The following is a 15,998-nucleotide window of genomic DNA, read 5'->3' as shown; positions in this document are numbered from 1 at the left end:
TTACAGTAACACTACTCTATAGTTACAGTAATACTACTCTATAGTTACAGTAACACTACTCTATAGCTCTATAGCTACAATAATACTACTCTATAGTTACAGTAATACTACTATATAGTTACAGTAATACTACTCTATAGTTACAGTAACACTACTCTATAGCTCTATAGCTACAATAATACTACTCTATAGTTACAGTAATACTACTATATAGTTACAGTAACACTACTCTATAGCTCTATAGCTACAATAATACTATTCTATAGCTACAATAATACTACTCTATAGTTACAGTAACACTACTCTATGGTTACAGTAATACTACTCTATATCTACAGTAATACTACTCTATAGTTACAGTAATACTACTCTATAGTTACAGTAATACTACTCTATAGTTACAGAAATACTACTCTATAGCTACAGTAATACTACTCTATAGTTACAGTAATACTACTCTATAGTTACAGTAATACGACTCTATAGTTACAGTAATACTACTCTATAGCTACAGTAATACTACTCTATAGTTACAGTAATACTACTCTAAAGCTCTACAGTAATACTACTCTATAGTTACAGTAATACTACTCTATAGTTACAGTAATACTACTCTATAGTTACAGTAATACTACTCTATAGTTACTGTAATACTACTCTATAGCTCTACAGTAATACTACTCTATAGTTACAGTAATACTACTCTATAGCTACAGTAATACTACTCTATAGTTACAGTAATACTACTCTATATCTACAGTAATACTATTCTATAGTTACAGTAATACTACTCTATAGTTACAGTAATACTACTCTATAGTTACAGTAATACTACTCTATAGCTCTACAGTAATACTACTCTATAGTTACAGTAATACTACTCTATAGCTACAGTAATACTACTCTATAGTTACAGTAATACTACTCTATAGTTACAGTAATACGACTCTATAGTTACAGTAATACTACTCTATAGCTACAGTAATACTACTCTATAGTTACAGTAATACTACTCTAAAGCTCTACAGTAATACTATTCTATAGCTACAGTAATACGACTCTATAGTTACTCTATAGTTACAGTAATACTACTCTATAGCTACAGTAATACTACTCTATAGTTACAGTAATACTACTCTATAGTTACAGTAATACTACTCTATATCTACAGTAATACTACTCTATAGTTACAGTAATACTACTCTATAGTTACAGTAATACTACTCTATAGTTACAGAAATACTACTCTATAGCTACAGTAATACTACTCTATAGTTACAGTAATACTACTCTATAGTTACAGTAATACGACTCTATAGTTACAGTAATACTACTCTATAGCTACAGTAATACTACTCTATAGTTACAGTAATACTACTCTAAAGCTCTACAGTAATACTACTCTATAGTTACAGTAATACTACTCTATAGTTACAGTAATACTACTCTATAGTTACAGTAATACTACTCTATAGTTACAGTAATACTACTCTATAGCTCTACAGTAATACTACTCTATAGTTACAGTAATACTACTCTATAGCTACAGTAATACTACTCTATAGTTACAGTAATACTACTCTATATCTACAGTAATACTATTCTATAGTTACAGTAATACTACTCTATAGTTACAGTAATACTACTCTATAGTTACAGTAATACTACTCTATAGCTCTACAGTAATACTACTCTATAGTTACAGTAATACTACTCTATAGCTACAGTAATACTACTCTATAGTTACAGTAATACTACTCTATAGTTACAGTAATACGACTCTATAGTTACAGTAATACTACTCTATAGCTACAGTAATACTACTCTATAGTTACAGTAATACTACTCTAAAGCTCTACAGTAATACTATTCTATAGCTACAGTAATACGACTCTATAGTTACTCTATAGTTACAGTAATACTACTCTATAGCTACAGTAATACTACTCTATAGTTACAGTAATACTACTCTATAGTTACAGTAATACGACTCTATAGTTACAGTAATACTACTCTATAGCTACAGTAATACTACTCTATAGTTACAGTAATACTACTCTAAAGCTCTACAGTAATACTATTCTATAGCTACAGTAATACGACTCTATAGTTACAGTAATACTACTCTATAGCTACAGTAATACTACTCTATAGTTACAGTAATACTACTCTATATCTACAGTAATACTATTCTATAGCTACAGTAATACGACTCTATAGTTACAGAAATACTACTCTATAGCTACAGTAATACTACTCTATAGTTACAGTAATACGACTCTATAGTTACAGTAATACTACTCTATAGCTACAGTAATACTACTCTATAGTTACAGTAATACTACTCTATAGTTACAGTAATACTACTCTATAGCTACAGTAACACTACTCTATAGTTACAGTAATACTACTCTATAGTTACAGTAATACTACTCTATAGCTACAGTAATACTACTCTATAGTTACAGTAATACTACTCTATAGCTCTACAGTAATACGACTCTATAGTTACAGTAATACTACTCTATAGCTCTACAGTAATACTACTCTATAGCTACAGTAATACTACTCTATAGTTACAGTAATACTACTCTATAGCTCTACAGTAATACTACTCTATAGCTACAGTAATACTACTCTACAGTTACAGTAATACTACTCTATAGCTACAGTAATACTACTCTATAGTTACAGTAACACTACTCTATAGTTACATTAACACTACTCTATAGTTACAGTAATACTACTCTATAGCTACAGTAACACTACTCTATAGTTACATTAACACTACTCTATAGTTACAGTAACACTACTCTATGGCTACAGTAACACTACTCTATAGCTACTGTAACACTACTCTATAGTTACAGTAATGCTACTCTATAGTTACAGTAACACTACTCTATAGTTACAGTAATACTACTATATAGTTACAGTAATACTACTCTATAGTTACAGTAACACTACTCTATAGCTCTATAGCTACAATAATACTACTCTATAGTTACAGTAATACTACTATATAGTTACAGTAACACTACTCTATAGCTCTATAGCTACAATAATACTATTCTATAGCTACAATAATACTACTATATAGTTACAGTAATACTACTCTATATCTAAACTAATAATACTATATAGCTACAGTAACACTACTCTATAGTTACAGTAACACTACTCTATAGTTACAGTAACACTACTCTATGGCTACAGTAATACTACTATATAGTTACAGTAATACTACTCTATAGTTACAGTAACACTACTCTATAGCTCTATAGCTACAATAATACTACTCTATAGTTACAGTAATACTACTATATAGTTACAGTAACACTACTCTATAGCTCTATAGCTACAATAATACTATTCTATAGCTACAATAATACTACTATATAGTTACAGTAATACTACTCTATATCTAAACTAATAATACTATATATCTACAGTAACACTACTCTATAGTTACAGTAACACTACTCTATAGTTACAGTAACACTACTCTATGGCTACAGTAACACTACTCTATAGCTACTGTAACACTACTCTATAGTTACAGTAATGCTACTCTATAGTTAAAGTAACACTACTCTATAGTTACAGTAATACTACTATATAGTTACAGTAATACTACTCTATAGTTACAGTAATACTACTCTATAGCTCTACAGTAATACGACTCTATAGTTACAGTAATACTACTCTATAGCTCTACAGTAATACTACTCTATAGCTACAGTAATACTACTCTATAGTTACAGTAATACTACTCTATAGCTCTACAGTAATACTACTCTATAGCTACAGTAATACTACTCTACAGTTACAGTAATACTACTCTATAGCTACAGTAATACTACTCTATAGTTACAGTAACACTACTCTATAGTTACATTAACACTACTCTATAGTTACAGTAATACTACTCTATAGCTACAGTAACACTACTCTATAGTTACATTAGCACTACTCTATAGTTACAGTAACACTACTCTATGGCTACAGTAACACTACTCTATAGCTACAGTAACACTACTCTATAGTTACAGTAATACTACTCTATAGTTACAGTAATACTACTCTATAGCTACAGTAATACTACTCTATAGTTACAGTAATACTACTATATAGCTCTACAGTAATACTACTCTATAGTTACAGTAATACTACTCTATAGCTCTACAGTAATACTACTCTATAGTTACAGTAATACTACTCTATAGTTACAGTAACACTACTCTATAGCTCTATAGCTACAATAATATTACTCTATATTTACAGTAATACTACTATATAGTTACAGTAACACTACTCTATAGTTACAGTAATACTACTCTATAGTTACAGTAACACTACTCTATAGCTCTATAGCTACAATAATACTACTCTATAGTTACAGTAATACTACTATATAATTACAGTAATACTACTCTATAGTTACAGTAACACTACTCTATAGCTCTATAGCTACAATAATACTACTCTATTGTTACAGTAATACTACTATATAGTTACAGTAACACTACTCTATAGCTCTATAGCTACAATAATACTATTCTATAGCTACAATAATACTACTCTATAGTTACAGTAACACTACTCTATAGTTACAGTAATACTACTCTATATCTACAGTAATACTACTCTATAGTTACAGTAATACTACTCTATAGTTACAGAAATACTACTCTATAGCTACAGTAATACTACTCTATAGTTACAGTAATACTACTCTATAGTTACAGTAATACGACTCTATAGTTACAGTAATACTACTCTATAGATACAGTAATACTACTCTATAGTTACAGTAATACTACTCTATAGTTACAGTAATACTACTCTATAGCTACAGTAACACTACTCTATAGTTACAGTAATACTACTCTATAGTTACAGTAATACTACTCTATAGCTACAGTAATACTACTCTATAGTTACAGTAATACTACTCTATAGCTCTACAGTAATACTACTCTATAGTTACAGTAATACTACTCTATAGCTCTACAGTAATACTACTCTATAGTTACAGTAATACTACTATATAGTTACAGAAATACTACTCTATAGTTACAGTAATACTGCTCTATAGTTACAGAAATACTACTCTATAGTTACAGTAATACTACTCTATATCTACAGTAATACTACTCTATAGTTACAGTAATACTACTCTATAGCTCTACAGTAATACTACCCTCTATAGTTACAGTAATACTACTCTATAGCTCTACAGTAATACTACTCTATCGTTACAGTAATACTACTCTATAGTTACAGTAATACTACTATATAGTTACAGAAATACTACTCTATAGTTACAGTAATACTGCTCTATAGTTACAGAAATACTACTCTATAGTTACAGTAATACTACTCTATATCTACAGTAATACTATTCTATAGCTACAGTAATACGACTCTATAGTTACAGTAATACTACTCTATAGCTACAGTAATACTACTCTATATCTACAGTAATACTATTCTATAGCTACAGTAATACGACTCTATAGTTACAGTAATACTACTCTATAGCTACAGTAATACTACTCTATAGTTACAGTAATACTACTCTATAGTTACAGTAATACTACTCTATAGTTACAGTAATACTACTCTATAGTTACAGTAATACTACTCTATAGCTCTATAGTTACAGTAATACTACTCTATAGCTCTATAGTTACAGTAATACTACTCTATATCTACAGTAACACTACTCTATAGTTACAGTAATACTACTCTATAGTTACAGTAATACTACTCTATATCTACAGTAATACTACTCTATATCTACAGTAATACTACTATATATCTACAGTAATACTACTCTATATCTACAGTAACAATACTCTATATCTACAGTAATACTACTCTATATCTACAGTAATACTACTCTATATCTACAGTAATACTACTCTATATCTACAGTAATACTACTCTATATCTACAGTAATACTACTCTATATCTACAGTAGCAATACTCTATATCTACAGTAATACTACTCTATAGTTACAGTAATACTACTCTATATCTACAGTAATACTACTCTATATCTACAGTAATACTACTCTATATCTACAGTAACAATACTCTATATCTACAGTAATACTACTCTATAGTTACAGTAATACTACTCTATATCTACAGTAATACTACTCTATATCTACAGTAATACTACTCTATAGTTACAGTAATACTACTCTATATCTACAGTAATACTACTCTATAGTTACAGTAATACTACTATATAGTTACAGTAATACTACTCTATAGCTCTATAGTTACAGTAATACTACTCTATAGCTCTATAGCTACAGTAATACTACTCTATATCTACAGTAATACTACTCTATATCTACAGTAACACTACTCTATAGTTACAGTAATACTACTCTATAGTTACAGTAATACTACTCTATAGTTACAGTAATACTACTCTATAGTTACAGTAATACTACTCTATAGTTACAGTAATACTACTCTATAGTTACAGTAATACTACTCTATAGTTACAGTAATACTACTCTATAGTTACAGTAATACTACTCTATATCTACAGTAATACTACTCTATAGTTACAGTAATACTACTCTATAGCTTTAAACCATAAATGCTGTGAAATATAGGTGATGTTGTCTGTGTCGTTGCTTCAGTTTGGGTGGCAAGGTGTTGTTGCTGACTAGTTTATCCTCAAAGGTTAATCCCCTGCTCTCATTCTAATGTTCCAATTAATTACCTTCTCGGAGCTCTGAACGTTGTTTACTGTTTACGGAAGGTGAAGAACGGACGAAGCACATCGGTGAGCGACGACTGTAATTACAGTAGTATCACCTCATTACGGGCTGACCTTGGGCTAGGTCATGGCGTTGTGGGTTGTGTTTCCTGGATAGTGTACTTGTTTCATTTGTATTTTGTGGAACTAGATAAAAGGTCATGTGTTTTTTAGCGAAAAGGTTCAAGGTCAATTATGGTGTTCAACAAGACTCTGTCCTCGACCCATTATTTAATATTTATTTCATATATATTTTTATTCTGGAACATAAGACTTGGACACGGAGCTCAACAGGATGTGATGTTATTCTGGGACATGCAACAACCATCTGAATTAGTTAATGTAGCAGACAGGAATGTATATTGGCATGGCTAACCAATATTCATCCCTACGGTAACATGTAAATTAGACATACTGATTTGTGGATCTCTAAACTTAAAATGACAAAGAATTTAACAAAACAACCCTGTATTTTGAGACAACAGTAGTAATTGTATTTGTGAGACAAAAGTGGTAACTGTATCTGTGAGGTAACAACCCTGCAGTCTTTGTGGGATATTCCTTTGTGTTTTTCCTCTCGCGGGTCAGTTCTTACTGAATCTGCCCTGAGGGTCCTCATCTCAGCTCTGTTGACACGTCTTTCATTTCTGCTCCTAATTGACTCTCAGGTCCCAGTTCTTTGCTTTGGTTTCCTCTCTACAGTAATGAAAGGACTTGCTCTCTGTCTCTGACGCTCGCTCTCCCTCTCTGTCTCTCTCCAGCTCTCCCTCTATCTCTCTCACTCGCTGTCTCTCTCTCTCTCTGACTCTCTCCCCTCAAACCCTCTCCCCCTCCCTCCCTCTCTCTCTCTCTCTCTCTCTCTCTCTCTCTATTCCTCTCTCTCTCTCTCTCTCTCTCTCTCCCTCTCTCTCTCTCTCCCTCTCTCTCCCGTCTCCCGTCTCCCGTCTCCCTCCCTCCCTCCCTCCCTCCCTCCCTCCCTCCCTCCCTCCCTCCCTCCCTCCCTCCCTCCCTCTATTCCTCTCTCTCCCTCTCCCTCTCCCTCTCCCTCCCCCTCTCTCTCCCTCTCTCTCTCTCTCCCCCTCTCTCTCCCTCTCTCTCTCTCTCCCTCTCTCTCTCCCTCTCTCTCTGTCTCGCTCTCCCCTCCCTCTCCCCCGTATCGTCCAGACACTGTAAAGCTTTATGATATTTTGCGGAGGAGAGACAAGACAAGAGTCTAATGAAAAGATGAAGTACATTTTCATCCTATTCTCTTGCAGAGCTCGGCAGGTGGATAGGTTCATCCCCTCCACAGTAATAGGTTCTATATGAAGCTAGATCAATGTGTTTTATATGAACACAGATTAATTATACGTTGTTTTAATGAAAACAAAGAGCTGGACAATAGAGTCATCTATCTTCAGTATTGATCCATGCCAAACCTCACACAGAGTCATCTGCTTCCTGTCGCTAATGTACTGTACTCTTCCTGTCCAGACCTCAAACAGAGTAATCTGCTTCCTGTCTGCGATGTACTGTACTCTTCCTGTCCAGACCTCACACAGAGTAATCTGCTTCCTGTCTGCGGTGTACTCTACTCTTCCTGTCCTCCTGCCCTTTGGAACTTCCTGCAGTTACAGTCCTCCCCACTTCCTCAGACTCACTACAGGAATATAGGTTTCAGAACAGTAGTTTTGGAAGACCACCTCATCAAGTGATTTAGGAATCATAGTGAACCATTTATTTCAGACAGATGGTTTGACAGGAAGTACCATGCATAGAGGTGTATTTAAGACAGATGGTTTGACAGGAAGTACCATGTATAGAGGTGTAGGAATCACAGAGTGTGGAGGTGTATTTAACTCTATTCATCGTTCGTTTCTTAGACAGGCTGTGATGTTGACGGAGCAGTGTGACTTCAGCTGTGTTTACGTGGCAGGGCCTTAATGCATTATCACAGTGTCAGGACTCACCTTTACCTGTGATTTACCCTATAGACACTAGACTGGATGTGTTGGTGTCTCCATCACCCATAGGACCAGATTAATATGGACTGGTGATAAACTAGACTGGATGTGTTGGTGTCTCCATCACCCATAGGACCAGATTAATATGGACTGGTGATAAACTAGACTGGATGTGTTGGTGTCTCCATAGGACCAGATTAATATGGACTGGTGATAAACTAGACTGGATGTGTTGGTGTCTCCACCACCCATAGGACCAGATTAATATGGACTGGTGATAAACTAGGCTGGATGTGTTGGTGTCTCCATAGGACCAGATTAATATGGACTGGTGATAAACTAGACTGGATGTGTTGGTGTCTCCATAGGACCAGATTAATATGGACTGGTGATAAACTAGACTGGATGTGTTGGTGTCTCCACCACCCATAGGACCAGATTAATATGGACTGGTGATAAACTAGGCTGGATGTGTTGGTGTCTCCATAGGACCAGATTAATATGGACTGGTGATAAACTAGACTGGATGTGTTGGTGTCTCCATAGGACCAGATTAATATGGACTGGTGATAAACTAGACTGGATGTGTTGGTGTCTCCATAGGACCAGATTAATATGGACTGGTGATAAACTAGACTGGATGTGTTGGTGTCTCCATAGGACCAGATTAATATGGACTGGTGATAAACTAGACTGGATGTGTTGGTGTCTCCATAGGACCAGATTATAATGGACTGGTGATAAACTAGACTGGATGTGTTGGTGTCTCCATAGGACCAGATTAATATGGACTGGTGATAAACTAGACTGGATGTGTTGGTGTCTCCATAGGACCAGATTAATATGGACTGGTGATAAACTAGACTGGATGTGTTGGTGTCTCCATAGGACCAGATTAATATGGACTGGTGATAAACTAGACTGGATGTGTTGGTGTCTCCATAGGACCAGATTAATATGGACTGGTGATACACTAGACTGGATGTGTTGGTGTCTCCATAGGACCAGATTAATATGGGCTGGTGATAAACTAGACTGGATGTGTTGGTGTCTCCATAGGACCAGATTAATATGGACTGGTGATAAACTAGACTGGATGTGTTGGTGTCTCCATAGGACCAGATTAATATGGACTGGTGATAAACTAGACTGGATGTGTTGGTGTCTCCATAGGACCAGATTAATATGGACTGGTGATAAACTAGACTGGATGTGTTGGTGTCTCCATAGGACCAGATTAATATGGACTGGTGATACACTAGACTGGATGTGTTGGTGTCTCCATAGGACCAGATTAATATGGACTGGTGATAAACTAGACTGGATGTGTTGGTGTCTCCATAGGACCAGATTAATATGGACTGGTGATAAACTAGACTGGATGTGTTGCTGTCTCCATAGGACCAGATTAATATGGACTGGTGATAAACTAGACTGGATGTGTTGGTGTCTCCATAGGACCAGATTAATATGGACTGGTGATAAACTAGACTGGATGTGTTGGTGTCTCCATAGGACCAGATTAATATGGACTGGTGATAAACTAGACTGGATGTGTTGGTGTCTCCATAGGACCAGATTAATATGGACTGGTGATAAACTAGACTGGATGTGTTGGTGTCTCCATAGGACCAGATTAATATGGACTGGTGATAAACTAGACTGGATGTGTTGGTGTCTCCATAGGACCAGATTAATATGGACTGGTGATACACTAGACTGGATGTGTTGGTGTCTCCATAGGACCAGATTAATATGGACTGGTGATAAACTAGACTGGATGTGTTGGTGTCTCCATAGGACCAGATTAATATGGACTGGTGATAAACTAGACTGGATGTGTTGCTGTCTCCATAGGACCAGATTAATATGGACTGGTGATACACTAGACTGGATGTGTTGGTGTCTCCATAGGACCAGATTAATATGGACTGGTGATACACTAGACTGGATGTGTTGGTGTCTCCATAGGACCAGATTAATATGGACTGGTGATAAACTAGACTGGATGTGTTGGTGTCTCCATAGGACCAGATTAATATGGACTGGTGATAAACTAGACTGGATGTGTTGGTGTCTCCATAGGACCAGATTAATATGGACTGGTGATACACTAGACTGGATGTGTTGGTGTCTCCATAGGACCAGATTAATATGGACTGGTGATAAACTAGACTGGATGTGTTGGTGTCTCCATAGGACCAGATTAATATGGACTGGTGATAAACTAGACTGGATGTGTTGGTGTCTCCATAGGACCAGATTAATATGGACTGGTGATAAACTAGACTGGATGTGTTGGTGTCTCCATAGGACCAGATTAATATGGACTGGTGATAAACTAGACTGGATGTGTTGGTGTCTCCATAGGACCAGATTAATATGGACTGGTGATAAACTAGACTGGATGTGTTGCTGTCTCCATAGGACCAGATTAATATGGACTGGTGATAAACTAGACTGGATGTGTTGGTGTCTCCATAGGACCAGATTAATATGGACTGGTGATAAACTAGACTGGATGTGTTGGTGTCTCCATAGGACCAGATTAATATGGACTGGTGATACACTAGACTGGATGTGTTGGTGTCTCCATAGGACCAGATTAATATGGACTGGTGATAAACTAGACTGGATGTGTTGCTGTCTCCATAGGACCAGATTAATATGGACTGGTGATAAACTAGACTGGATGTGTTGGTGTCTCCATAGGACCAGATTAATATGGACTGGTGATAAACTAGACTGGATGTGTTGGTGTCTCCATAGGACCAGATTAATATGGACTGGTGATACACTAGACTGGATGTGTTGGTGTCTCCATAGGACCAGATTAATATGGACTGGTGATAAACTAGACTGGATGTGTTGGTGTCTCCATAGGACCAGATTAATATGGACTGGTGATACACTAGACTGGATGTGTTGGTGTCTCCATAGGACCAGATTAATATGGACTGGTGATAAACTAGACTGGATGTGTTGGTGTCTCCATAGGACCAGATTAATATGGACTGGTGATAAACTAGACTGGATGTGTTGGTGTCTCCATAGGACCAGATTAATATGGACTGGTGCAGCTGTCTACAACCAAGACATGTAATGAATTGGAGATGAGAGACGGTGTAACGAGGGTACCGGGAGTGTTTTAATAAGTAAACACAACAATAAAGACAAACCACAAACACGACGCGCCGACATGAAAACAGAGTCAATTATCACCTGAGGAAAGAACCGAGGGGAGTGACAGATACATGGGGAAGATAATCAAGGAGGTGATGGAGTCCAGGTGAGTGTCATGAGGCGCAGGTGCGCGAGACGATGGTGACAGGTGTTGGGGGATAATCAGCAGCCTGATGACCTAGATGCCGGAGAGGAATCAGGAACTCTTGGCAAACACAGATAGACAATGAAATGCAGCTTTTAACTGATCACAATTAATACCAGCTTGTTTGTTATCTTCATGTCTTCACAATTAATAACATCTGGTTTGTTATCTTCACGTCTTCACAATTAATAACAGCTTGTTTGTTATCTTCACGTCTTCACAATTAATAACAGCTTGTTTGTTATCTTCATGTCCTCACAATTAATAACAGCTTGTTTGTTATCTTCATGTCTTCACAATTAATAACAGCTTGTTTGTTATCTTCATGTCCTCACAATTAATAACAGCTTGTTTGTTATCTTCATGTCTTCACAATTAATAACAGCTTGTTAGTTATCTTCATGTCATTACAATTAATAACAGCTTGTTTGTTATCTTCATGTCTTCATAATTAATACCAGCTTGTTTGTTATCTTCATGTCTTCATAATTAATAACAGCTTGTTTGTTATCTTCATGTCATTACAATTAATAACAGCTTGTTTGTTATCTTCATGTCCTCACAATTAATAACAGCTTGTTTGTTATCTTCATGTCCTCACAATTAATAACAGCTTGTTTGTTATCTTCATGTCCTCACAATTAATAACAGCTTGTTTGTTATCTTCATGTCCTCACAATTAATAACAGCTTGTTTGTTATCTTCACGTCTTCACAATTAATAACAGCTTGTTTGTTATCTTCATAATTAATAACAGCTTGTTTATTATCTTCACAATTAATAACAGCTTGTTTGTTATCTTCATGTCTTCACAATTAATAACAGCTTGTTTGTTATCTTAATGTCTTCATAATTAATAACAGCTTGTTTGTTATCTTCATGTCTTCATAATTAATAACAGCTTGTTTGTTATCTTCATGTCCTCACAATTAATAACAGCTTGTTTGTTATCTTCATGTCTTCATAATTAATAACAGCTTGTTTGTTATCTTCATGTCTTCATAATTAATAACAGCTTGTTTGTTATCTTCATGTCTTCATAATTAATAACAGCTTGTTTGTTATCTTCATGTCTTCATAATTAATAACAGCTTGTTTGTTATCTTCATGTCCTCACAATTAATAACAGCTTGTTTGTTATCTTCATGTCTTCATAATTAATAACAGCTTGTTTGTTATCTTCATGTCTTCATAATTAATAACAGCTTGTTTGTTATCTTCATGTCTTCATAATTAATAACAGCTTGTTTGTTATCTTCATGTCATTACAATTATACAGAGTATCTGTTCCACAGATATCAGAACTGTTTTCTCAGCTGTTTTACTGAAGACTAATTCACAATTCGTTTTTTTTTTGTTCGTGTTAATTAGGAGGCTGTTGAATTAACAATTACTCTTTGATGTTCTCTATGCCCTTACTGAGTTCAAAGTCCCTCGAGAAGATCTGTGTGTGTGTGTGTGTGTGTGTGTGTGTGTGTGTGTGTGTGTGTGTGTGTGTGTGTGTGTGTGTGTGTTTGTGTGTGTGTGTACGCTGTCAGATCTAATGTCACCTCTGTGTGTGTGTGTGTGTTGTTACAGATGCCATGTTGCTGGTAGCTGACCGGCTGGAGGGACCCTTCAACATCGAAGCCATCATGGAACCCATAGATGTGAAGATCTCTGAAGCAATCATGACCATGCAAGACAACAGCATGATAGTTTCAGCTAAGGTAAAGACAACAACCTGACAGTTTCAGCTAAGGTAAAGCCAAGAGCATGACAGTTTCAGCTAGGGTAAAGACAACAACATGACAGTTTCAGCTAAGGTAAAAACAACAGCATGACATTTTCAGCTAAGGTAAAGACAACAACCTGACAGTTTCAGCTAGGGTAAAGACAACAACATGACAGTTTCAGCTAAGGTAAAGACAACAACCTGACAGTTTCAGCTAAGGTAAAGACAACAACCTGACAGTTTCAGCTAAGGTAAAGACAACAACCTGACATTTTCAGCTAAGGTAAAGACAACAACATGACAGTTTCAGCTAAGGTAAAGACAACAGCATGACAGTTTCAGCTAGGGTAAAGACAACAACATGACAGTTTCAGCTAAGGTAAAGACAACAACCCGACAGTTTCAGCTAAGGTAAAGACAACAACCTGACAGTTTCAGCTAAGGTAAAGACAACAGCATGACAGTTTCAGCTAATGTAAAGACAACACCATGAGAGTTTCAGCTAAGATAAAGACAACAGCATGACAGTTTCAGCTAGGGTAAAGACAACAACATGACAGTTTCAGCTAAGGTAAAGACAACAACCTGACAGTTTCAGCTAAGGTAAAGACAACAACCTGACAGTTTCAGCTAAGGTAAAGACAACAACATGACAGTTTCAGCTAAGGTAAAGACAACAACATGACAGTTTCAGCTAAGGTAAAGACAACAGCATTGTCAGATTGTCTTTCTGTAAATTCAGAGCATTTCGCTCTCAGAGCCATTCTGGACGCTATGGCCGAGGAGTAGAGTTAATCCGAGCGTTCAACGGCAATCATGCACGGAAGCTAACTGGCTAACGTTGGCTAGCTACTTCCAGACACAAATGAAAGAACACCTCACTCTGCCCATTCTACTCGCCCTGGCAGAGCTGGTTAGGCTGTTTTCATGTTATCCAGAGCGTTGCTGACTGTAACTATGCTGCTGGGAAACCATTTAATGACGCTTTTTTGACTGCTGCTATTTAATTACGTGTTACTATTATCTCTTATTCATATCCATATTTATTTAAACTGCATTGTTGGTTCAGGGCTCGTAAGTAAGCATTTCACTGTGAGGTCTACTACACCTGTTGTATTCAGCATTTCACTGTGAGGTCTACTACACCTGTTGTATTCAGCATTTCACTGTGAGGTCTACTACACCTGTTGTATTCAGCATTTCACTGTGAGGTCTACTACACCTGTTGTATTCAGCATTTCACTGTGAGGTCTACTACACCTGTTGTATTCAGCTTTTCACTGTGAGGTCTACTACACCTGTTGTATTCAGCATTTCACTGTGAGGTCTACTACACCTGTTGTATTCAGCATTTCACTGTGAGGTCTACTACACCTGTTGTATTCAGCATTTCACTGTCAGGTCTACTACACCTGTTGTATTTAGCATTTCACTGTAATGTCTACTACACCTGTTGTATTCAGCATTTCACTGTGAGGTCTACTACACCTGTTGTATTCAGCATTTCACTGTGAGGTCTACTACACCTGTTGTATTCAGCATTTCACTGTAAGGTCTACCTACACCTGTTGTATTCAGCATTTCACTGTAAGGTCTACTACACCTGTTGTATTCAGCATTTAACTGTGAGCTCTACCTACACCTGTTGTATTCAGCATTTCACTGTAAGGTCTACTACACCTGTTGTATTCAGCATTTCACTGTGAGGTCTACTACACCTGTTGTATTCAGCATTTCACTGTGAGGTCTACTACACCTGTTGTATTCAGCATTTCACTGTGAGGTCTACTACACCTGTTGTATTCAGCATTTCACTGTGAGGTCTACTACACCTGTTGTATTCAGCATTTCACTGTGAGGTCTACTACACCTGTTGTATTCAGCATTTCACTGTGAGGTCTACTACACCTGTTGTATTCAGCATTTCACTGTAAGGTCTACTACACCTGTTGTATTAAGCATTTCACTGTGAGGTCTACTACACCTGTTGTATTCAGCATTTCACTGTAAGGTCTACTACACCTGTTGTATTCAGCATTTCACTGTGAGGTCTACTACACCTGTTGTATTCAGCATTTCACTGTAAGGTCTACTACACCTGTTGTATTCAGCATTTCACTGTGAGGTCTACTACACCTGTTGTATTCAGCATTTCACTGTGAGGTCTACTACACCTGTTGTATTCAGCATTTCACTGTGAGGTCTACTACACCTGTTGTATTCAGCAT

The 15,998-nt window shown here is 36.3% G+C and overlaps 1 protein-coding gene across 2 annotated transcripts in view; it reads left to right on the top strand.

Annotated features, from left to right (window-relative positions):
- The window catches only part of LOC139412849 (glypican 6a), a 601,441-nt gene that overhangs the window by 535,617 nt on the left and 49,826 nt on the right, over positions 1–15,998 (top strand). For both annotated transcript variants that reach the window (XM_071159596.1, XM_071159595.1), the window contains exon 5: positions 13,635–13,765. In XM_071159596.1, the coding sequence (XP_071015697.1) occupies positions 13,635–13,765 (131 nt within the window). The remainder of the gene's footprint in view (positions 1–13,634; positions 13,766–15,998) is intronic.

This window comes from Oncorhynchus clarkii, chromosome 7, assembly GCF_045791955.1.
Source record: "Oncorhynchus clarkii lewisi isolate Uvic-CL-2024 chromosome 7, UVic_Ocla_1.0, whole genome shotgun sequence".
Lineage (NCBI taxonomy): Eukaryota > Metazoa > Chordata > Actinopteri > Salmoniformes > Salmonidae > Oncorhynchus > Oncorhynchus clarkii.
This window is presented reverse-complemented; position numbering and strand designations above follow the sequence as displayed.